The 26167-nt window shown below is 36.3% G+C and overlaps 2 protein-coding genes across 2 annotated transcripts; one reads left to right on the top strand and one right to left on the bottom strand.

Moving 5' to 3' along the window:
• Positions 1-7832: 7832 nt before the first annotated feature.
• LOC148845579 (uncharacterized) lies at positions 7833-12737 on the top strand. The gene is made up of 3 exons (XM_088955688.1): positions 7833-8426; positions 11506-11835; positions 11934-12737. Exons 1-3 carry the CDS (start codon positions 8217-8219, stop codon positions 12498-12500), a joined length of 1107 nt encoding a protein of 368 aa, XP_088811814.1. The 5' UTR covers positions 7833-8216; the 3' UTR covers positions 12501-12737.
• A 2413-nt stretch (positions 12738-15150) lies between these two features.
• On the bottom strand, positions 15151-18945 carry LOC148845578 (acetylajmalan esterase-like). Its single transcript, XM_088953089.1, has 5 exons — positions 18692-18945; positions 18398-18610; positions 16762-16910; positions 16391-16663; positions 15151-15491 (listed from the first exon to the last, which is right to left on the bottom strand). The coding sequence occupies exons 1-5, from the start codon at positions 18942-18944 to the stop codon at positions 15468-15470; spliced, it is 912 nt and encodes a 303-aa protein (XP_088809215.1). The 5' UTR covers position 18945; the 3' UTR covers positions 15151-15467.
• Between the last annotated feature and the right edge of the window lie 7222 nt (positions 18946-26167).

The raw sequence follows: 26167 nt of genomic DNA, 5'->3' as shown, positions 1-26167 counted from the left end.
AGTTTAGGGGATCACAACCCCTCCTTCCTCATAAGGGCAATTGATTATCTGATTGAGTCTGAAAATTGGGCAATAGAATTTTATGCCTTGGTTCCAGAATTGAGGAAGGCATGGTTAGATTTGAAGCTGGGTTCACTTAATTGAAGTTACTTTGGGAATACCCCTTTTTTAGAGACACTAATGAATATATGGTTCACTAACACCCCACTTTTTTATGCTTTATGGGTTGTTTATTGGCTACATTTTCCTGTTTTGGAAAACTTGAACATTACTTAGATTGACATATGACTCATATGTCTTGACTGGCTTTGTCGTGACCAATCGATATAAACAATCATTTTTTTTTGTGGACAACTTGAACATTACCCAAGTGGATGATTAAAAGAAGATACTGATGGTTCATGAATGATGGTTGAATATTTAGTTTGAACATGTGTTAATCTATTTGTTAAATACAGGTTCTCACTCAATATATGGGATTCACAAGTTCCCATGGGAATGATGATTTGGCATAATTGATCTGATGAATTTATACAGGGTTTTCCAACTTAAGATGAATGTATATTCTGGCTCTTTGATTAACAGGTTTTAACTCAATATATGGGATTCAGATGTTCCCATGTAGACAATTGATTCTTTGAATTGATGACATTAAATAGGTTTTATTACTTGAGTTTATGAACTTAAATGGGTTGCTCAACTATTTGATTGAATGATTACTTAAATAGGTTTTCTTTGCTGAAATTAGTATGGATGGATCTCTTGAAATCGGTACAGATGGAACTCTTTGATTGATAGGTTTTAAATCAGCATATGGGAATCAGAGGTTCCCATGTTGATGAATGATATAGTAGTTGAGTTTTTGAATTTAAGCATTTTTTTTTCATTGAGCTTTGTATGAGTGTTTCTCTTGAGTAGGGTGGGTGATTAAATATTTACTTTGAACAGGTGTTCAACTCATTGAATGATAGATTTTAACTCAACATAGGGGGTTCAGACGTTCCTATGTTGACAAAATTAATTACTAGTTGAGTTTATGAATATGGGGTTTAGAGGTTCCATATATAGCATATGTTTGATTTCGTATTGTATTTGGTGGTTGATTTATTTGCAAGTTCAATTATGGGTTAATCAAATATGGTTTGATGGAATATGTGCTTATATGGTTATAGGTCTAAAATGGCAAAATATTATGTTGTGTTCAAAGGGCAACAACTAGGAACTTATTTCACATGGATAGAGTGCAATGCCCAAGTACACAAATTTAGTGGAGCAATTTTTTGTTCGTATAGCACTTATGAAGATGTCGTATCTCAATTGCAACGATACCAATGTAATATGCATCCACCACCCAAACAACCTACAATTGGTAAACACCTCTAAGACCTACATAGAGGATACTGACATGGAGGTGAAGGTGTTGAAAGAACCCCATTCACAATCAATAGTCGTTTTTGTTTTGATAGTTAGTTTGGTGGTTATGTCAGTTTTATATTTGCTTAAATGATGCCACGTGTATTTGCTTGCTTTGAAATGATCTTGGGAGTTACTTTTGCTAACTTTAAAATAGTACGGATATGCCATATTTTAAACACATGTTTTTAATATATCCATGTCAGCTTGCCACGTGGCAAGAATCAAACAATATTATGCCATGTCATCTCGTAAATAGGATAGGGCTATGTTGTGGAATTGGATACCATTTTTGCTTAAATCAAACAGCTTGCAAAATTTTCACATCAACCAAACAATAGAAAGCAAATTCTATAGGATAATAGGTATCAGCAAACAAACATAGGCACCCTAATTGAGAAAATAAAATTTTCCTTTCTCATCCCATCCCTTCTCGGCAACCAAACAAACCATAATTGAATTGATAGAGAAAGTTAATTTAAAATGCCCTGTGAGCATTAGGAAAACAACTCACTTGGGCTTGGAATGGAGTACCACCCTTCAAATTATGTGAAATAAAGGTGATGGAAGAAGAAGAAGAAGCAGAAGAAGAAGAAGAAGAAAGAAAAAAGAAAGAAAGAAAGAAAGAAAGATTGGCGGACAAAGAACCGGCGCTGCCCGAAATTGCAACACTGGGAAGGAACAGGGGAGAATGATACACAAGAAGAAGAAGAAGAAGAAGAAAATTGAGAGAGAGGTATTGGTGGAGAAAGATTCCTACCACTCCGTCGTTGTGTGTCGAAGGGTGGAAGAGAGTGAATAGTGAATTATCCTAAATTGAAAACTTTATGTTTGGAATCGATGTTGTAGATACAACACGATGTGTAACGTTGGAAATGTTGCTACCAGGTAGGACGTTTCTAGGAGAAACAACGGCATTTTTTGTTTGATACCAATGCTCTAGGAAATATTTTCAGCACTAGTACCGAGATCAAATCAGCCCCCATAAGATTGCTCTCCACAATTCCCACAGTACATCCCCACTGTGTATTGGGAACATCTCCCAATGATAATATTAGAAATGATGATGTGGGGGGCTAATTTAAATTCACTGGTACCAATTATCTAGTGCCACGTCATGCCCCCGTCACTATCTCCTTATGTCCTTATTGGCATCAATGAGCTGTAGCACCAAGAAATGCCAAATTTGGTGTTGCTCTAAACCACACCTTCTCAATTTCCAAGGCATGGCTTGGAGCATTGTTTTTATGGAAAAACAATTCCAAACAAACAGTGTTTTTTGGAGCACCGTTTTTTCTGACGTGGCACTTATGTGTTACTATTTTCTAGAGAAGTGACAACAATGCCAAACAGACGCTTAATTTATAGGTATGTTAAAGGATTTTTTTTGTAATTTTAGGGAAGTATAGGGGTATATTGGTAATTTTGAAAAAGGGTTATACCGGGTCTAAGGAGGTCAAACCGGGGTCTTGGTTCAATGATTGGTGGTTTCGGGTAAAAAAAGTGGAGGGTTGAGATGGGTCTAAACACAAAGTGGGTTTGTGCGTGTACGGGCCAATAAGATTGGCTAAAATGGAATCTTTTTAGATGGAAAGGTAAATGAGGGTATTTTAGGTGAAAGATTTACAAGGTAGGGTTTTCAAACATTCCGAGTTGATTGGTGGGGCCAGATTTGCCCAACTAGGCCCGAATTGGGCAGACCAGGAAATGGCTCGATTCAGTTAATTAAGGAGCTCAAAATGAAATCTTTGTGTGATTAAGGGGCAAGCAAGCTTTCTTTTGGATAAAATTTCATAGGGTATGATTTTTTTGGTAGTTTAAGGTGATTGGTATTGAGGCAACTGGGCCCGAATTTGGCAAATATATAATACGATCAATCTAAGGCCTTAAAATAGAATCTTGATGTGATTGAAGGGTAAATGGAGGTATTTTGGGTTTATATTGCACAAGTGGGTATTTGGGGGTGTCCAAGATCTGATCATTCTTAAAGGGTCAAGATTGTAGGAATTTGGGTCAACAGGATGCTTTGGAATGGAATCTTTATTTAATTGATGGGCAAATAGGGGAATTTAGGGGTGGAATTTTATGATTAGGTGTTATGGTATGCCTAGAGTCTAAAGGTATAGTCTGATTGGTCCAGATATGTCAAGATCAAGGTAATATGGGTTCTGAGTATTTAGGCCAACATGAGGAGTCGAAATGGAATCTTCGCTTGATGGATGGGTGAATAAAGGAATCTTCGCTTCATGGGTAGGGTGTCTTGGGAGCTTCTGGGTCTGATGGTTATGTCTGATCTAATAGTTAATGTGTAAGTGGAGGTCGATCAGGGCCATAGGATAAGTATTAGGTAGGTTTAACGGTGGATCTGAGGGTTCTTTGGGTGAAACTCGAGTTTCTTGGGTTTTATGTGTTTTAGAGAGATCGAGGGTGTTTGATTAGGAATCTGGGGTAAATTGGGGTTTAAGTTGCGGACCATGCAAAAATTGGGTGTTGACAACTACCCCTCTTTGTTGTGTGGTAGGAAACTATGAAACAACAAAAACCAAAAGAAGCACACAAAGATTTTTGTGAAGTGCGGACTTGGAAGAAGGGCAAGAGGAGGAAGGAGGAGTGAGGCGAAAGGGAGTTCCCGTGCAACATTGTTTAATCACATTCATATCATTTTATTTTGAGCAAAGTGACATTTCTTAGGTATCAAGAACCTTCGGAATCAAGGTACATCATTAAAAAAAGTAGAAAACAATGATAAAAGCAACTTAATGTACGAAATTTGTTTAATTTGGCAATAATGAACTTTCCAAAGATTTCTTAACACTAATGTTCTTTCCATTTCCATCCTTGATATCTTTGTCTGCTTTCCCTTTCTGCATTCATATCATTTTATTTTGAGCAAAGTGACATTTCTTAGGTATCAAGAACCTTCGGAATCAAGGTACATCATTAAAAAAAGTAGAAAACAATGATAAAAGCAACTTAATGTACGAAATTTGTTTAATTTGGCAATAATGAACTTTCCAAAGATTTCTTAACACCAATGTTCTTTCCATTTCCATCCTTGATATCTTTGTTTGCTTTCCCTTTCTGCATTCATATCATTTTATTTTGAGTAAAGTGACATTTCTTAGGTATCAAGAACCTTCGGAATCAAGGTACATCATTAAAAAAAGTAGAAAACAATGATAAAAGCAACTTAATGTACGAAATTTGTTTAATTTGGCAATAATGAACTTTCCAAAGATTTCTTAACACCAATGTTCTTTCCATTTCCATCCTTGATATCTTTGTCTGCTTTCCGGTATCCATTGGGTGCAGAACGGCCTATTCCCTTTCTGATATTTACGATCCCTTGGTGTATAGAAATACCACTCTTGCTCTTTCATTCATGTGTGTATATTTTTCTGCAAGATAAGTGACAATAATATCATCTGATGTGACTTGGATAAAAAATAGATAACAAAAGCAATGATTGACCCACTTTGGCATGGGCTTAAAAAAAGGCATCAAACATTCCAAAACAACCCAACTTTCTGCAATATGTTTACGGTATATTATAATGCATGGATGATGATGATGTTATATGTATTATTAGGACTATATAAATAAACTTCACAAATCCACACTGTTTCTAATTAATAATAATCGGATATGCAAATTTTAATATCCAAATCCAAATAATAATCGGATTGCATGTCAATTTGTCGGTGTGACAGCCCTAATTAGAGGATAACTTCTCATTCCGTAGATTGCTGCCCAGGGCAGATCCGATGCCCCAAACATGGGGCTTATGAAAGCCGGTCCCCAACTATACAAGGTTTTGCTTTTCTACAAATTTGTATTTGTACTCCTTCTAAATTGGATCTTAAATATAAAATTAAGGTTTTGGTTCAACATGACGGGGTGGTGGTTTAGAATCGTGCATAATTCTTTGAAGGAATACATGTTGGGGATCTGTTCTTCACACATGGGCGCTTGACAGGTACATCCATTGTGCATTGGAAACATCTTTTATGAATAATAACTTATAAGTACAGGAGATGTTTCCCATGCATGGTAGAACGTGTGTGTAAGATCGGTGTGAGACGCCCTATGTGAAGAACAGATCCGGTTTCCCCTGTTATATCAAAGTTAAAGACTCAAAAGACGTTTAGGTACAGGTGGCATTATTTTATTGGGTTAATAGAGAGGATTGTAGAATTGAGTTAGTATGAAATCCGAACTGCTTAACCTGTTCCTTGGAATGGACCAGCCGTTCAAACCAAACGGTCCAACTGCTGACCCAGAAACAGGTAGCAAAACCGAACGGACAAACCGCTGAGTCAACACGGCTTGGTGGTTGCGAACAACTCGGTATTTAGCTATATCGTGTTGAAATATTTGCAAAGCTAGATATATGCCTAGTATTCTCATGTTTTCTGGAAGCAGCCAGCCAGAGCCCAAGAGGCGTTATTGTTCTTAACAGCCTTCGTTGGGTTGAGGTGTTCTGGTGGAGGAACGATAATCTGCTGCAGTCTGATGGTCAGACTGAAACGGAAGTTTCTATGGCTAGGGGGTTAGCACTCAGCAGAATGTATCATCTCTTTTCCTGCTGTCGTCTGTGACAGAGTGCTGGCTTAATTTCCTGGGCTGTGCGGTTTCGACTCTATCAAAATCTTCAGTGTTGCGAAATGACTAGAAGGAGTTCTGTTAAGTTTCGAGAAGCTCGATTGGGCATGGAATCCATCCTTCTAAGCAAATCTATCCTTAATTCTGGGTCAGCAGTTAGCAGAGTCTCGTCAGTGGGAAGCATCGAGTCATCCTTGGTTTCCCCAGTTTCAGTCAGAATCCTCTCAAAACCATCTTCACAAAATCCCAAAACAACATCTTCAACCTTCTTCCCGTTAAATATGTCAATCCCCAGAATGTCTGAGAACTCCTCTCTTTCTCTCTCAGACTCTCACTCTCGCCTGAACAACCTTCTCTCACCTCACAACTTTTCACCTTAAGACGTGCAGTTTGTCTACTCATTCACCAAACAAGAAGACAAAAAGAAGGACCGGCCAGAGTCAACAAGGTGAACCCATTACGCTACAAGTTTCAAAGATTAAAAACTATTAAACCGGACCCAGTCCCAGAACATCCCATGAACATAGATTGAACCATCCAAACCAAGGCTGTTTCAATCTTGATTTTCTTTTTCTTTTTGGTTTTTACCTATTTTAGATGATACCCACATCACGATTGACCAGAAGGTTCAACCCCAAAGGAACATCCCATAAACATACAATGAACCATCCAATCCAAGGCTGGTTCACCCATAAACATGGGATCTCTGGTCTTGATTCTCTCTTTCTTTAATTTTTGCCCACTTTTAGGCCATACCTACATCAAGATTTTTCAGATTTCAGAACATAATCAGGGATGATCGACATAGAGAAGTAGAGAACAACCAAGAATAGAAGAAAAAAATGTAGATTGAAAGAAGAAAAAACGTAACAAAGAAATTAAACAAAAAATTGTTACAAAGAAAGCTACGTACCTATAAGCTGCTCAGGGTCAAATTGGTAGATATTGATTTCAGTGATCGTATGAATTCTTAGAGTGGGATCTCTCGTCTTTTCAGCCAAGTAATAGACTATCAATTCTTCGTAGTGGGTGCAAATCTGTAGCCCGCTGGGGGCACTATGTCTTTCTCATCTTTCCATGGTCTTCTCTCCATCGTAATATTCTAGTCTTGCACTACAGAGTCAAAAGAAACAAAAGAAACCAGATAACGGAGAAAGAAGAAAACAAAAATTGATCTTATATATCTATGTATTTCTAATAAAAAGAGTATAAACCTAATCCAAGTCAAACCGGGCTGAGCTGTGAGTTTTTTTAAGCCGTCTGTGTGGGACCCACCTCACAAAGCCAGAAGCGGAAGCATGAAAGCCTTCCCGAATGGGCACCTAATATAAGGTGATCCAAGTAAGCCACAGCCCGTACCACAGCCTTCTGGGCGTAAAGGCCTAAGGATTATAACGTATAATTCCAAGTCAATTGGGCCTAGAAGCATTGGGCTCTGACCGGGCCAGATAATGGGTCCAGGCTGGGCTGGGCTAAGAATGATCATCCCTACGACTACGCCTAGCTCAAATTCTAAAAGGCCCAAACAAATCGTCCCCAACCAGGCAACCACTCACATACATAATACGTTGCTGCTAGTATCGGCATTCGGCAGAGTGAACCGCTGACAGAGTTTTCAAACTAGAAGAGCAACAATGATACCAGGTGTAAAATCCAACAGATTGGAATCTTTATTTGGAGATTTTAGAGGGACTGAGGATCTACGGTCATGCATCGTTGAACTATTTATCCAGATGAAATATACGAATCCAATGGTTTATACAGAATCAATCTGGGGTCTACTTTTTTATCCATGCAACTGGTCTGTTCGGTCTCCTGGCAAAATATTTTACATTATTCCGATTTTACGGCGCGAATCAAAAAACGCGAAAAATGTTATTTCGCATGAAATTTTTTTTCCTTTTCCAGTTTACGGTGAAGGAAGCACAACAGAGCAAGTCTCATTTGCTCTTTCAGTTTTAGAAAAAAAAAAAAAAAAAAAAAAAGAAAAAGAAAAAAATAACAATCCAAGCACACTTCTGCACTCCATCTCCTGTGATCTGGATGTTCTTTTAGGGTTTTGGAGTCGCTTTCTTATGATGTTCTTGCAAGCTTTCTTACTTGATGTGTAAGCAAGAAGAAAAGTTACACAGAATGAGGCTTTACAGAATGAGTTAGGGTTAGGGTTAGTGTTTGTTTAGTAACTCTTTTGAGCTGCTGATATGTCGACCCAGAATCAGATTTCGTCGAATTCTCTGTCGTCATCTTCATCATCTTCTTCTTCGTCATTGGAAAAGAAGCCCGGTACGCCAGAGAATGCCGGAAAGGAATCGGTGAGTTTACCGGAGCACGCAAAGAAGCGAATAGCTAGCTTGAATTTTACGGACCAGGGGAATTCTTCTAGAAAAGCTTTTAGAACGTCCGGGAATCAGGTGAGCATTGAAATTAATGAAAATTCTTGTGGAGTTAAATTTATTTTATGTATTTCCTATGAATTCCTTGGTGGATTTTGAGGATTAGTCTGTCGTTTTTTTTTACACTTATTTAACTTGGTTTCCTCGACTGGAATGGTTTTCGTGGTGATGTTGTATCTTTGCTGATATGCTTTTATGTTGGTTGTATTTGAAGATAGTCCATGATTAGAAGAAGAAATCGTAGTGTAATTATCTACCTGCTGATATTTTGTGAGAAATCATTTGATTGCTGCAGTTGTATTGCTTTTTTCCTAAAACTTATATTTTATGAAATGCTTAGAAGATAACAAAATAAAGAGTTTTTAAGTAATTAAGGTATTAAAATATATGAAAATAGAAAAAAAAAAGTATAATCCATTGTCCTACCCTTTCATGTTCACTTAGCGTCTTTTGTTGTTCATGTCACATTTTTTTCCCAATACATCTAATGAAATTTCACTTTTATTGAAAGGGATTACATCTTAATGGTTCTTACAAAATTCAAGAACTGACATTTAAATAGCCAAATTAAAAAGGATCTAGTACCAGTTACTTGGATTCCATGATTAATATAGGTTGCAATAGTTTGGGACATATTTATTGCCAAAAGTTGTAAATTTCTGATTGTTCAGTTTGGGGAAACTTACTACTTTAAATATAAAAGGCTTCCTAATTGGATCAAATAGGTAGCTTGTGTACACAACCCTACCTATTCTACCATGTGGAGAAATAAGGTGGCTGTTCATCAGATAGGGGGAAAACATTTTGCTCCTTGTTGGAAGTACATAATTCTATTTTTCATGGTGAATGACAAGTTTGTGTCTCCTTGACTGATTGACCTTGTTTTCTTGAAAAAATTTGAATGTTGGTTGAGGTAGCTTTAACATCCACTGTAAAAGATGGAAGTACACAGCCCATTGGATTGGCTGTGTCAAATCCTGAAGTGTGCACATTAGTCTTATACCCAAACCTGTATCAGATTTAGCTCGATCAATTTTAACTGTACAAATATATTTTTTAATATAAATGTTGCTTATAAAAGAAGCTTTATTTTGATCATGTGGGAATGAATTTTGGGCCAATTTTTTTCATCAATTGTAATAAGAGGAATACAAGGACTCTTTCTGATTGCCAAACTAAACTTTCCACATGGAAGATTCCTAATTGTAGCAATTAGTTTCTGAGAAGTAATCCTGCTACCCATATGTGAGGGTAGTGGAGCTCCCTCAGCAACTGAGGAATATTCCATGTGAATTATAGGAGTCTGGTTTGGGGCTATAAGCCAACAAAGCCTCCAATGGACCCAAATATGAAAAGTGCAAATCAAGGTGAATCCTGTGATGATTCAGGGAAGTATAGGAGTCTGGTTTGTTAATAGACTACATAAGTTTGTACTATTAACCTATTACCAGACCAAACATGTCATTGGAAATGAGTGTGGTAAGCCAATTTATGCAAAATCCTGAGGTCCCAAATTGGGATGTGCTATTTAAAATGTGTTACCCATAAGAAGGTCCAGAGGGTGGATTGTACAATGATCTAGGAGGGAACTTGGTCATGTGGAAGATAAATAAGCAGAATATTGCAAGTAGTAGTGCTGAGGTGGTTTGGTTCCAATCTGTGCCTCATAAAATAAGCCCTTCTGCTGGGAGATTTTTCACCAAAAGATTAATACTAGTGAGTTATTGCAAAGAAAAAGACCAAACTAGTACTTCCACATCTTTTCCCCAATGTTTTAAAACACAGAGGCGTGACATGAGGCATTCCACTACTTGAAGGCCTGAGGCGTAGTTCAGAATGTAAGAGGCATAAGCCTCCTCAAGAGGAGGGGGATGAGAAGGAAGGAGGAGAGGGACGAGGAAGAAGAGGAAGGAGGATCTCATTTTTCTTTATTTTTAATAAAATTCTGTTATACTAAGAAGAATATGCATAACACTAGAGATGTCACTTCTGTATGTATGTTGCTGATAAAAAAAAAGTCACTGATGAATGGAAGCACCAATAAAGTGTGAAACATGGAACTGGCTCTTTCTTTCTTGTGTATTTTCCTAGATAGAGAGTCTTCAAACCAGTGTTTTCAACCTACCATTGACCTAGGGTCCTGGACAGTCAAAAACATTTGAACTTTCACTTGGTCACAATTCTGGCTCCAGTTTTCCTAAAACCCAAAATTTCTTCAAAAACTATTGGCTTGGTAAAAAACCGTCCAACCCTAGTGGTTGAACTGTTGACCTGTTTGACCTGGTCACCAGGTCATGGCTAATGGGTTAGCCAATAAGATGTATTGAGACTTCCATAGTCCATAACTTTGTTTTCGGTTATCTTTATACCAGTTTGGGCTAATGTTTCAAGATCTACTCGTTTTTGGCACCTTGCCCCACTATTTTTTCCAGAAAAAAAATTTTTTTTGGCCTCAAATCCTAGTTTTTAGTATTTTTATCTAGTATGATAGAAGTGTGATGCGCTAGAGTTTGGTGCGTGTCCAAGTCCGAAACCTTTTTCTTTATGGTTTTGTTCAAATCGCCCTCTCCCTGAATTTTCCCAAAGCATCAGCCATACTATTAGTTGATCCATGTCTCCATTTATATGCAGCTCTTATCTCTGCAGCCAGAGTCTTTGCTTCCCTAAGATATATCTGTATTTCCAGAGTATGTGACAATTTTTTTTGAACCATCTCACTAAATTTTCAAATCCCCTTCCACCACTATGCCTGTGTAGTTTAATGATTTATCCCAAGAAGGAGATTGGTGGTAATTCTTTTTTTGGGTTCAGTTATTTCAGTAATCAATGAAACTTATTAGACTAAGTTTTGAATCAATGAAATATGCTACTGAACATTTGACTTATGCAAATCCTCCAATTCTTCATCCTATAAACAAGGTAGGATCCATGAAAAGACATGCCTAACTTTGTTTTGTAATGTCTCTTCATGGGTCTCACAATGCCTGTAGGCGATGAATTCAAAAGTTGCTTCATATACTAATTCATTTCATGTGAAATTTTCAGATTGTATTGTATAGTAAGCGTTTATTTTTGTTCTTTCATGCTACATACACAGGTTGAAATGTCAAACAAGGATGTTGGGATAAAGCAGTTAAGGTGGACACCTGCTATGGATCGTTGTCTCCTCCTAGTTCTAGCCAAAGAAGCAAGGGAAGGAAAGAAGGGTGATAAAGGATTTAAAAAGCCATCATATGCACGCGCAGCATCATATGTAAGCAACAAATTTGGTGTTCTCTGTACAGCTGACAATGTTGAGAATCGATTAAGGACAACAAAGAAAAGGTACAATTGCATAATGGCACTGCAAAGAAATAGTGAGTTTGGATGGGATGACACCCAAAAGATGATAACAGCACATGTTCAAGCATACAATGATTATATTGCGGTATGTTAAACATGATATATTTTAGCTTTTCTTTTTTTCACTTCTTATTCCTTGTGAATATATTTAATTTTGTGTCTAAACCTTTCATGATGATTAAGGTGCATCCGAAGGCTGCTCAGTACCTAAATAGGCAGATTGATATGTATGATGAAATGATTATTGTATGTGGAAAAGATCAACCTACTGGAAGTTTTGATAAATCCCATGCCATTGTAAATGTAGAATCAGCTGATCCTGTTACAGAACATGAAGATTTCATTTTGGATGAGAATATTGATGCTGAAGAAACAGGGGAGGGCATGCAGTTTGAGAAGCAGCAGGCTCTGACACCTGATTACTCATCATCCAAGGCCAGGCATCATGGGAAGAGAAGTCGTTCCTTGGAATTTATTAGCAGAAAGATTGATGAAATAGCAAAGCAGATTGGTGAGGTAGCTGCAGCATTGAAAAACACTCGCTACCAGGACATTTCTCATGTACTTTATTCAGAAGTTATGAAATCTGAAGGCTTCAATGAATCATTTCTTGCTTCAGCCTTTGATTACTTAAATGAACATGATACAATTGCTAGGTCCTTCCTTGCAAAAAGCCCAAACCTCCGGCGTAAGTGGTTGCTTAAATTTCATGCCCAGATGGTTGATAGTGGGGCAGGTAGTTGCATTTAGTAGGGGCAAAGTCTGATACTTGTGATTGTAATTATTGTAATTTAGTTGGTGCTTTTCATATATTTCTTCTTGCGCAAGGATGTATTTTGTTTATACATGATATCTGATGTGTTTCCTTCTCCTCTTGGGAATGGTTCTGTCAAGCTTGTCTGGGAACCTACTCAGACTAGACATGTAGTCATGTGAAAGTTTCTTTTTGCATTTTCTCTTTCAATTCGACATGATTGTTTTTATTCATTTATTTGTTTATTACTTTGTGGCAATGTTTATGGAACACTGGCTTAAATCCATTCATGATCTTTCCAGTAAAATACATATAGTGCTTCAAAATGTAAAAGAGCATAGATAACAAGTTGATGGCTTCAAGCATGGACTAGATGATATTTGCACTGTTGAATTGAGTTTTAATGTTGATATGATTGACAGACCGTGCATATACAGTGGAGCAAGTCAAATGTTTTTTTTTTTTTTATGATTGGAGCAAGTCAAATGTTTATTCTGTACAAATACACAACTTTCAAGAATGTTGTATGGAAAGTATCCAGGCTTGATCAGGGGGATCCAAAGATAGATCACAAGGGTGAATATAACTGGATTGTATCCTTTTATTCTAGCTATGCATCCCTTCATTATTTTCTTGTCTATTTTGCTGTTCTAGATAGGTCTGATTGGATTTTCACTATAAAGAGTTCCATTTTGTAGTTAAAAAACATGTGATAAATATTAAGGACATTACATATGATATTATGCTATAAATAGGAAATAGATTGCCAATTTTGCTTTCAGAATAAGATCCTGGCAGGAAGAAAATAATAAAGAAAAAACATTGATCCTGAAAATTTATTCCCATAAGGTGCTATCCACTCAAATTGGTTAGTTAGGACCCAATTAATGGAACCTTGATAAGGATTTCCCTTTTTTTTTGATAGATTACTCCTTTCTTTTTGTTGCAGGAAAGAAAATGTTAAAAAACATTGAAAAGCAAAAGCCTTGATCAATTGTCATTGATCTGGAAAACCATGTATACGTGGATCAAAAAGACCTCACCTGCCAACTCTTGTCTATGAAGGAATTAGGGTTATGACTTACATTTACCGATGCGTCTCATTCTATGAAGCTACTAAAACCATTACATCATTTGCTCATTTTTGTTCATTCCATCAAAAAGACCTTACCTGCCAATTGTTAAAACATGCTGGCTTTTGATAAACAAGAAAGAAATAAAATACTTTATATTATACCTAGATGTCCAGCTTGTCATGACAATTTTCTCCATCCCCACTGGGTACCTAGCCCCCCCCCCCAGATGGGGTCGAGGATGGGAATGAAGAGGAACCTGATTGGAATGGAGATGGGTATGGGGAGCCGGGGATGGAGGTTGATTTTTCTCTCCAGTCGATGATGGGGAGACGGGGATGGAGGTTGATTTTTCTCTCCAGTCGATGATGGGGAGTATGGTCCCTGCCCTATTTTCATTCCTAAAATTCATCACTTGAATCAAATTACTGTTCAAGATTTGATTGTTTCCTTTGTTTTTGCAAGGCAAGCATGCAAGTCATATTCATCTTGAAACTTGAGGGGAAGGTGTGAGGCGTACACCTCTGCAAATTGAGGTGGGAACCTCGTCAGGCCATTGGAATCATGCCACCATAAAGCCTTAAAAAACCATAGGCTATAATTATAACCCCTATCCAGATATGTTTTAAACTAAAATTGACCCAGAGGCTGAGGCCAAACCATTTAAAATTTTTGCCTTCAGTTTGCTGGTCACCGACTGTCAGCATGTTATCTATCTATCTAATGTATAATAATATGTAATATACAAGGTTCAAAATATTGATATGTATTCATCCGTATCGGCTGATACGTATTGTTCCGAGACATTTTCGATACGTTTTTATAGTGAGTATATCGGGGTTCTGACTGATTCAGGGGGTGGAGGAGCCTTAAATTGCCCCCCTGAATCGGTTTTGAAAAAAATAAAAAAGTAAAAATACAGTATTGATATCGTCCGATATGCCTCTACCAGTGTATCGGACATATTAATATTTTGAACCATCTTAATTACATTGTTTTATGTTTAATTTATATTTTTTTCAAAATTTAATTTTTTATTTATAAAAAATGTTAAATAAACGACAGGTTGAAATTACTGCAATAGATGCATTATTTTAACATTCAAACGAACGACTCCACCATCCAAATCAACGGCAGGTTGAAATCATTGCTGTCGGGTGGACAGTTTGGATTGACTACATTCACCCATAAATTTGCAGGAAGATGGTAGGTTTTTAATCAAGGACCAAAACCCTACTTAACTCAAATAGCTAACCTTTTTTTTTGTTTTTTCTCTTCCAATAATTTGTCCTGGACTGTTTCTTGCAATACATCTAATTGCAGAATTTCTTTCTATCATTAACCAAGCCATCAACATTAACCTTGCTTGTGTTTAGATGTGGAGTTTCAATTGAACAGTTTCTCATGCTTTAACTTTTTTATTCTTACTTTCTAGTCAGAAACTTATATCAAAATTTTCCAAATACCTCAAGCATTCTTGGGGTCTTTTCAACTATTAATTTCTGCTATGCCGGTGTTTCCTCCATAAAAAAAATGAAATTAAATTATTCCCATCAGCTCAGATTATATATAAATAAAATAAAAGCAGCTTCTTTCCATTACATAATTACTAGTATCATACATCCAGCAAGTGTGATTGCAGCAGCTAATTAAGTGGAAATTAACTCCTAGAGTTTCACTTATATATGAAAATTACTTATCATTTACATGGGATCTTTGTGAGAACATTGTGAATCATCCAGTCTGCCAGCTTCTTATTAGCCTCCTGAGTGAGATGAGTACCATCCCAACTAAGGTATTGAGCAGGTTTGGAACAAACAGGAACACCCGGAGATCCACACGGCCTGTCCAGACTGAAATTATAGTCCCCTCCAACACCACAACAAGCTTTTAATAACACGTCCTTCTTGAATCCTAAACACAATAAAATCAAAGGAACTATTTGAGTACTGTTCATGGGCCACCGGTACCTTTTTTCTTTGGGCCATTTACTAAAACACCCCCATACTATTTTGGATTGACTAAAACTTATAATTTGTGTTTTACCAAAACACCCTATAGGGTTTATATTTGCCATCGGGAACTGGTCATGTGACCAGCTACATTGAGTGAAAAATGAGGACCATGGTTGTTTATTCTTAAAAGTATCCATGCATTTTGTATCGAGCTTTTAGAAAGAAACAATGTTTGGATTCATAGAATGAAGAGAAAAGAATGGTGTTCGAGCTTTTCATCTATAACAACATATCTTCCTTCTTCGAATAGACCACAAAACTAATCGAACAGAGTGGTTGATTGCATTTTTTCCGGGGCAGGAATGATATTTTCATTTTCTTTTTCATTTTTATTAAATTTATTTAAACAGATATTAGTTACTGTTAAAACTGTCATTTTCCACTTCTAAGACAACCTATTAAGTAAATGGGTTATAAACTATAGAGGGTGTTTTAATAAAACACAAACTATATATAGGATAGATTTTAATAAATTAGAAGATGTGATAGTCAAGGTTCAAAGTATTAGTATGCCCCTGTGTATGGCAGAGGCGTATTGGTATTAAAAAGTATGCGATTTAATATTTTTTAATCTTATTTAAATTTTTTTTTTGAAGAGGATTTTTATACACTTTTTTATTTAAAAAAAAAGAGGGATTCCAAAACACTTCCTATAAACAAATATATCGGGCCCCCAAAGATACGATACAGTATACCTGATGCAAGGCGTACCGTATCAAAAATTTGAACCTTGGTTATAGTAAATGACCCTTCTTTTTAACCATGGAATTGGATGTAAGAAATGTGAAGATGACTAACCGAGAGCCATTGCTTGACGGATGATTGATAGGGAAACTGCGTAAAGTCTGCATATAATATTGCAGCTTGAGGATACTCTCGTCTCAGGTCTTTTAGTGCAAAGTGGAGATGGGTGTTATGATACATTGCAAACTCATTTAGATCCTTCAGGCATCCCATGTCATCATATGACCTCGTATCGTTGCTTTGAAAGAAAGTAAGGGAGGTTGGTACACATCCAATGGGAGGAATTCCAGGAACTATTACATTAACAGCACCAGCTCGAACTACTTCCTGTATGAATTACTCAAGAAATGGTCAAAGATATCAAAATTCAAAACCAGAGAAGGATTGAAAATGAACAGAAAAAGAAAGGAAGATCAGACTCTTACTCTAACACCTTCTTTTATGGCTCTAACAACGTAAGGCACGTAAGTCCGGGTTTCCTCAATGGACTTGCCTTCGAAGGAGTAAAAGTAGTCGTTGGTTCCAATCTCCCCCATGAACACTAGAGCTCTTGTAAGTCTTTTGGAGCAATAACCTTACATGAATAGTAGACATAAGAGAGAAGAATCTAAGCAATCACAGTGTCACAGGGCAAAGATACAAGTGACCAAGAAATTAATTAGGACAAATTGAGAGCACATTGCCTGAACCTGATGCAACGATAGTTATTAGGGAAAGAAATGCAATTTGCCAAAAATTTGGAAACACAAATCTTAATCCATGTTAATAAAACTTTGGAACCAAAATTTCTAAGCTTCTAACTGAGATATAGAAGTATAATATTTTATATAAGAGACTCCATACATAAAATCTTAACCAGATGCCTTTGACATTAATCAAAGTTAGACGTGTAAATTGGGTTATGCTGAGTTGGGATGGCATGTTCCATGAGCAGCCCATGCCGTGCCGGCCCATGGGCCAAGCCAGGCTGTGCTTCCCTCCCCTGGCATACTTCAGAGGGTCGGCCCGACATATCCAACTATCTGATTCCATGTAGACATGTGCCATGCCGTGCCGTGCTGTGGGCTGTGTTGGTCCGTGGGCCGAGCCTCGAACTAGACTGGGTCATGGACTGGGCCAAGCCATGAGAGGTATATTTTTTTTAAAAGAAAAATATAATAAAAAAATAAAGTAAATTAATCAAAATGGACAAAAAAAGTCTTAAAATTTTATTTTATATGAATTTTGATGTATACAATTGTTTATATATGCAATAATAAAATGAAATTGTATATTATATATATATATATATATATATTAGTTACATTATATATGGTCATGTCACAGGCCGGACCGGGCCGTGCCGCAGGCAACATAGAATACACAATCTTGTTGTGTCGTGCCAGCCCATGGACCTAAAACCCCATACCCGATACAACCCGATTTACACCTTTAATCAAAGTAGTGGAAGAGCATGTGGGAAAATACAGGGGTAAAGTATAAGTTCGACATTCGGAATCAAATTTAATTTTTATGACATACACTAAAATCGAGGCAAATATCTTATATTGATAAACAAATCAAATTTTGATAATAGAATATTTGATATTCGTTTGAATTGCCTTGGAATAATTAGAATCAAAATCCCTTGGAATTGGAATGGTCTATGACTATTCAAGTAGGGAAATGCCATTCACTAGGAATAAGAATTGAATTCCAATTCTGGCCAACCAAATGATTGTAATTGGAATCGAATGGGCCGGTTCCAGATCCCTATTCTCTCAAACTAAACAGACCTTCTTTCTCGACTATTCAATTGGTTTTATTTTAATTGGTGTTAAATACCTTCTAGATATAAAGCTAACAAAACTGACGCTTCAGACTGACTGGTATGAATAGATTTTACACCATTGACCTATATATGGCATTAATGCTACTACTATCCATAGCTCAATACAACTGGACAATATGTGGTGCTCGTTTCTTGCACATATGTACCAGTGAGAAGACTAGACAAAATTTTCCAGATCAAAGGAGACAGATGCAGAAAGCCCAAAATGAATCAAAGAGGATATATCGGACCTGAAAGCGTTCTGCAGGTAGATTTGAGATGGGTCTTGAACCAGTTGAGCTGGACGCTCAGGGGAATGTTGCCTGGGGACACGAAAAGATTCCTCTTCATGAAGAATGTATTGTTGAGTGCAGTACTTCCAGCTACTGCGAAGTTGACTCCATGACTGAAGCTTGCATTCCTCTCCAGATAAGGATTAAGAAGTGGAAGACCAAGAGCCAAATCTATGAAGAAGAAGAAGTTAATGGACAAGAAAAGTGGTTAGGATAGATGAATTGAAGAAAGCTATGATTCAATCAACTTACTGATGTAATCGATAGCGAGAAGTCCATCAGACCACCGGCCTGTAGGTCTACGGAAATATGTCTCGCCGTAGGGCAGACGAGATGCTGATGAATTGACACCAAAGGAGCTTCTTATAGAGTTGCCGGTATCTGATAACGAGTCTCCAAATTGGTAGACTGCATCAAATGGACATATTTTATGTTGGGAAGCTGAGGTGAAAGATGAAAGGAAGAAGCCATAAATGATAAGAATCAAGGACAGAAGAGATGCCATAGTTGATCACTTCATGTATGATAATGTTGCTACTGATAAGAGAATAATATATAGGATGAGGCAGGAAGATTTGGGGAGATGGAGTCAATGGATGGAGGAGAAAGTTTTGTTTGGCATTTATGAATTCTGGTTAGCTTCCCAACTTTTTGTGCCTGGGACGTTCATGAGTCATTTGCTAAGCCACCAAACGTACTGGTTTGGCAATTCCTAGTGTTGACCCAAATCCAGTCTTCCAATCCGTCATTTTGCTTCTGGGCAATTAGTATTGACTAATTAGTGCTGCAAATAACATCCATTTATCCTAATTTGAATTCTGATATGAACTCAATTATTTATAATTAGCTCCAGTATTAGATCCAATAACAATGGATATGGCATTGGCATGAGGGAATGGCGAAATAGGATTATTAATAAAACAGTTCCAATTGGGGTTGGAATTTTCCAAACCAATTAAAATCAGTTCTCCGTGGATCCAACTCAACCCGTTCTATTACAAATTAATATATATATATATATATATATATATATATATATATATATATATATATATTATATGAATTAACCTACTTGGAGAACGTTGAACCCCAGGACCGAAGACTGTTGGGAAATTTGTCCCTTGGGCTGGGTTAACCCAAACTAAATTTAGAAATAAATGGGTTGGGTTAGGTTGGGTGGTATTGGAGTTCAGTTAGGGTTGAGGATTTGCACAACCCAACTCAATTCTGATCCATACTTCATATTTGAATACAAATATTATGTAAAAGCATTGTCTATGATGTAGGAAAGGTATGAAAGAATAAGAACTTTGACCTATGGTTTTGAAAATCAAATTGGACCGGATGGTCGGACTGGTTCACCTGAAAATCAGTCTGTTTCACCCTAAAACCGTTCCTGGGCTAAAAGACAATGAATTGTCAGTGACCCTCTAACCTAGGTGGTTGAACCGTCAACCAAGACAATGGTTCTTGACTTTTTATTTTAATTATTTTTTTAATTTTTAAATCAAAAGAGGCCATTCATTCAAACCGGACAATTGGACCATGCAACCCAAGAACCAATGGCTGAACAGTTCTGTATACGGTCCAGTTTTTAAAACCATGCTTTGACCAATCAAAACCAACTATAATGCCTTAATAACTTGCACCATAGTTGCATATATACCTGCAATTATGCATCCATCTCTATCTATCTATCTCTTTATATATCTGACTGATTGTAGGAGATCTGGGTCGAATCTTGCCTTCTAATATTAATCCACAAATTTTAAATAAAAAATAACAACATTCTAATAAAAAAAAAAACCAAGACCAATCCAATCCATCTCAATCCAGAATAGTTGGATGAAGGGTTCCATACAATTTTTGGGTAAGGATTGGCTTCAACCCGACCTAATCCGGTCCAACATGCATACATCAAGATTACGTTGAAAAAGACGACGCCGTGTAACAAAAAAGGTATTGGATCAAATTTAGAATCCAACATCTCTCTCATACACCAACAAATTTAATTTGTGTTGACCTAACTATAAGCAACTGCCAAGTTTATCTAAAAAAAACGGTAGACTAGTAGGATCAAATTATATATGCCAAGTTTTGACTTATATACAACTGCCATATTAATAAGGTTATCTAGAAGAAATGGTAGACTGATGGGGTCAAATTGTGCTTAAATTCTTTTTCCAAACACCTCTCTCTCAAGCAATAAGTAACTGATTATAATATTATAAAATTTGGGCCCAAAGGCCCCATAAAAAGAACAAGTGCCTCTCAGTTATCATAAGGAAACTCAACCTGTAAGATTCTCTCTTTTGCCCAAAATTGGACAAAAGAGTTCAGGAAATTTGGGTGTCCCCTTCCTTGAAAGGTTCTTTCTAGCCCATAATTGGATTTCAATAATAATAATAATAATAATAATAATAATAATAATAATAATAATATTACAATCAAAAAGTGTTTTAAACTTAAATTTCAATAATAATAATAATAATTTATTGTTTACAGCTTATATTACTTTAGTACACACCTTACTTTTACGCCCTTCAGTCGTTTTGGAGTACTCTAAACATGCTTCAACTAACCTCTCAGTCAAGTTAGGGGTATTTTTGAAATTTTACAAAAGTTTAGACCTCTAAGTTAACAAATCCAACACCTTAGTCATATATATCCCAAAATTCTATTTGACAATGCCAAGACCACCCAAATCCAATATTATATGCTCTTCCGTCTTAAGACTTATAGCTAGAAGAAATTCCAATTATTTAAATGAAATCATTTTGATCTCACATTAAATTAGAAATCCAACACCATATATACATAGAGCCCAAAATTACAAGTTTGATGACACTAAGATCATCCAAATCCGACACCATTTGCCCTTTCATCTTAAGACCCGAAGTCGAGACTGATTTTGATCATCTGATTAGAATCTTTTTCAATCCCGAGTCATACCTCGCATGAAGTCAGAAATCCAACCCTTTAGATGCATAAAACTTGAAATTCCAAGTCAAACAATATCAAGATCATCCAATTCCAACACCGTTAACCCTTCCATCTTGAGACCTAAAGGTAGATTCAATCTAAACCCTCTACCCAGAATCTTTCTCAATAAATCTTGGAACCTAGGGACCCTTATGACCAGATATTTTCTCACAGCCTCTAAAACAATATTTAAATTCAAAATTCACTAGATAACAAGTCTCCAATCAATCAAGCCAATCACCCAAAATTTAAATATTCATTTTAGACAAATTTGTAAGACACTCCATCTTTCTCTTGACCAAACGAGACAATTTCTCACATGACTGTCATGCCATCCCTTTTCCACATTTATTCTTCCTCCAAAAACATTTTAAATCTCAACCATTGATCTCCCAAAAATCAAATCTTAACCATTCATTTGCTTTTAGAATTCTCCTCAAAACACTATAATTACCCCCATTAGGACTGCAAATAAATTGGATCAGGTCCGATCTGAATCTGATACCGATTTGTTAAGAGGTGAATCTGGATATCCCTCCTGATCCTAACAAATCAAATCAGATCGGAATAGCCAATCCGTTAACTTAACGAATCAAATTCAAATATTGGCTGATCCGATCTGTTAATTATGAAATATTATATATTATATATTATTTGCATATTATATATGTATATTCTATATATTATTTATATAATTATATATTATATATTTTAATATATTATTATATTATATAAATATTATAATATATTATTTTGTAAATATAATTTCTAATTGAATCAGATTCAGATCAGTCAGATTTTCTTAACGAATCAGATCGGATATACCCTTACCGAATCCAATTTGATCCGTTTGCAGCCCTAACCCCACCACCTTTCACTTAGACACACATTTTGGCCTAGGGAGAGAATTCTACACCTATTTAGGTTATATAATAACTCCCTTCTCGTCCACAACTCCATCCTTCCCTGACCCCCTCCAAGCTGAGAGAATCTAGCAACCCCCCACCCCCCTCCAAGAGTTAATCCTAGACTTAAGAAAGCAAGGTTGCAATTTGGTTGAATTTCAATAGTTGTTGCAGCAATGCAAGCATTCAACAGCATTTATTCATTCGTTGGACCACATAATCAACATGCATAGTCACTCAAAACACTCTATATTAACGTTGGATTGGCTCTTAACCTAACCTAATCCCATCTTATTTATACCCTTACATTGTTAAGAAAGTTAAAAGGAATCAATGGAGAATTAAGAGGAAAGAAGGGATTTAATAGGGGAGGGGGATGTTATAAAGTAATGGAGGGAGGAGGTTAAGAATGATTTTATTAGAGAGTAATGATGGATTTTATTAAACAAAAACTAAGGTGGCATTTGATAACTCTTTTCAGAGGTCTGATGACTAAAATATTTGTTTTCAGACGCCAAGTTCATTTGGTATTACATTTGAAATATGATCTAAAATGTTTTTTTTTTTAGATCTAACATTGTAAAGACCCAGGCCCGTCACTTAACGCACCCAAACGTATTTCAGATGTGGACTAAAGTAAAAAATGCCCCTATTTTAATTGTTAAAAGCCCAATTCACTCTCTCTCTCTCTCTCCCCATCTTCCCGCCACTACCACTGTTGAGACACCCTTATCTTCGACTTCTCTCTCTCTCTCCCTCCCTGTCTTCCCACCACCACCGCTGCTGAGACACCCTTATCTTCGACTTCTCTCTCCCCCTGTCTTCCAACCACCGCCACTACAACTCTCAGCAACAACAACTATTCTTTCCAATTTTATTCTTATTTTAATAAATTATTTTTTATTTTTATTTTTATAAATTATATTTGTATTAACTATTCTTTCCAATTTAACTCTTAATAATTTATTTTTAATTTATAAATTGATATGTACTTTTCAATTTTACTCTTAATAAATTATAAATTATTTTAATTTTTAATTTACTCATATTTTTCAATATTATTTTGAATTTAATAAATTATTTTTTATGAAATAATGCAAATTGAACTCAAAATTACCAAATAGTTTATTTTAGGGGTAAAATAGCAAAATATTTGAATTTCAAATGATGAATATTTGACCCAATACAAATAACTTTTTTTTATTCGGAGCTTCTAAAAAGTCAAAAAGCAACTGTCTCTTTTCAGATTTCAAACACTTTTAATATCTTTTTAACTTTTCATATTTCAAATTTATAAAACACCACCTAAGACTTAAGAGGGTTTTTATTGCAACTTCTACATTTTTGTTTTATAATCTATACTACTATTAAAAGTGGGAACGAGGTAGAGTAAATAGTGTATGAGATAGAATGAGGAGAAAATGACATCTCCTCATTTTCTTGATCAAAATAAGGTTTAGATTTTGAATTGTTAGGGAATCAAGATACCTTTGGGTGTACAAGTTGTTATGACAAGGATGAGATAGAATCAAGGTTTTCAAACTGTTGTTGATCCAGACAGTCAGACCGTTCGGCTTAGGAACTGTCCAAACAACTGGTTTTGTTTTACCCCAAACCCGATTTTGGTCAAAAACGGTTTAAAAAGTCAACAACTTGTTGACCCAAATGGTCAAACCATCAACTTGTTGATCCGTTCAACAGTTTTGGTAGCCAAAATGGTTCCATTTTCGGGTCATTTTTTAGAAATATGGTGTATTTTCAATTCAATCAATGCAATTGTTCCAGCCATTCTCTAAGACCTTTCATGGTATGAGAAACCAAGGTCTAAACCTAGTGGCTTTCACTGTGCTTCTCATTGTTCTAGTAGGTGGTCGACATCTTTGCTGCCCATTGGGTCTAAACCTAGAGGCTTTCATGGTATGAGAGACCAAGGTGGTGGTGGTGATAGTATTCGCTTTAAAGTTAAGGAAGAGATGAGAATAAGAATGGGGAGAGAGAGTGAGAGAGAGATTAGGGTTTAGGGAAATTTGGGTTGAAAGAATGATCCCTTCTCCCATCAGAAGAACCTCTATTTATAGAAAGGGAGGACTCATATATGCATGAAATGTGGAATTCCAGAATATTCTTAAGGTTGTTATTTTCTCATATGCTTACATTGATTTGATGGAGACATGTGTCAAATCGTAGGGTGTGGACCAATTGTCAATCTGGATAATTATAAACATTTAAAACGTTCAAATGTACTTTAAACTTACAAATTCTGACCCTGGTCATTCTCCCTTTAACAACCGTGGCTGCATTTGTCCAATGATCGTATATTTTAATAACATGACTGCAGTTATCCCGTGTTAATATAATCACGATAACGTTTGCGGTTATTCTCTACGAGTATGATTGAGATACATGAGTAATCGGGTCATGTTGCTACCCGACCCATACCTCGGGCTGTGTCGCACATGGATTTTGAGGCCGTGAGCCAGACTAACGGCACAGCCCGGCTTGGCCCACTTAGGCTCATGTCACAGACCGGTCCATCCCCCTCCCTTAAACTCCCAACTCTGTATCGAAGCCTTGCATTGAGAATCTTCCTACGAATGGTAACATCAATTAATGGAGATGTTCTCAATGCACTGTTGCCATGAGCTTGAGGTTGGTGTGAGACACCCAGAAGCAAATCTGATATATCTCGGATTGAAGAGTTCATCTCTTTTTCTTTGTTTTGTTTTCCTTTATTTTGTTTGGATAAACATAAATTCCTTTAACCTCCCCTCAACTTTGATATGTCATAAAGTAGACCCTTTTCATTACTTTCGTCGATAGAGATATATTAAATGTCTATTATGCCGATATAATTTTTCCTATCAAGTTAATAGATTTTTTTTTTTTAATTCCAACTTTACCTTTAAACTGTTAATACAAGTAAAGATGTTTTAGTATTTTATATTTTACGGCATAAACAAATCCGTTTGGGGGTAAAGAGAGGTTTAAGGGTGCTTTTTGGTTAAATGTTTAAAGGTATTTTAGTTGGTATTATAATATCTTAGCAGTTGTTAAATTTTTAACGGTTAAATAACAGAAGCGATGTATGAGTCCAGGTCTGAGAGGTTTAAGGGCTGGTCAAAGTTGATGAAAGGTTTAAGACCTTGGTAGGGGGTAAGGGATTTACTTTTGGATTGAAAGTCTTTTGGGCGGTAAGAATGTTGAAGAAATAAAGAGGGAGATCAATAAAATTTGTAGTCTTAAGTTGATCGAATCTTCACAAGACAATTTTGTTTGAGATTGAATTAGAAAAAAAAAACAACAAAAAAGTATAATGCTAATGCATGCTAAGGTAAATCTACTACAACATAAATTTATCTCAATGATTAAGGGGATGTTTGGAACCGTGGCCGTTTTTCAAAAAAATGGAGCCACGTCAGATCCATATAGATATTTTAACAAACGCTCATATATCTCATTGTTTGGTTCAGCTGATTATTAAAAAATTGGGCACGCCTCAAAAATCGGGACCCCATCGATGCATGAAACACCAAATTGGTGTTTCATGCATCGGTGAACCGTTTCCCCCAACGGTTGACTGATGTGTATCCTATGTGGTGCTTACCTGTCAGCACATACATGAAAAATGGTGATGAAAATCACCTTACCAAACAACATAGTATTGCTCACTGCCTACGTGGTAGAAGCATTTTTTTGTGAAAAACAGGTCTTGGAAGTATGGACGTTTTCTCTTGAATATCGGTCCCAAAAAGTGCCCAGGCTTCCAAACACCATGTAAAGTATTGGTATTGAATATCGGATCGGATAACTTGGTTACGGATACGGATACATATACATTTTG

This window comes from Nelumbo lutea, chromosome 7 (assembly GCF_056320005.1).
Source record: "Nelumbo lutea isolate HS-2025 chromosome 7, American lotus-T2T, whole genome shotgun sequence".
NCBI lineage: Eukaryota > Viridiplantae > Streptophyta > Magnoliopsida > Proteales > Nelumbonaceae > Nelumbo > Nelumbo lutea.
This window is presented reverse-complemented; position numbering and strand designations above follow the sequence as displayed.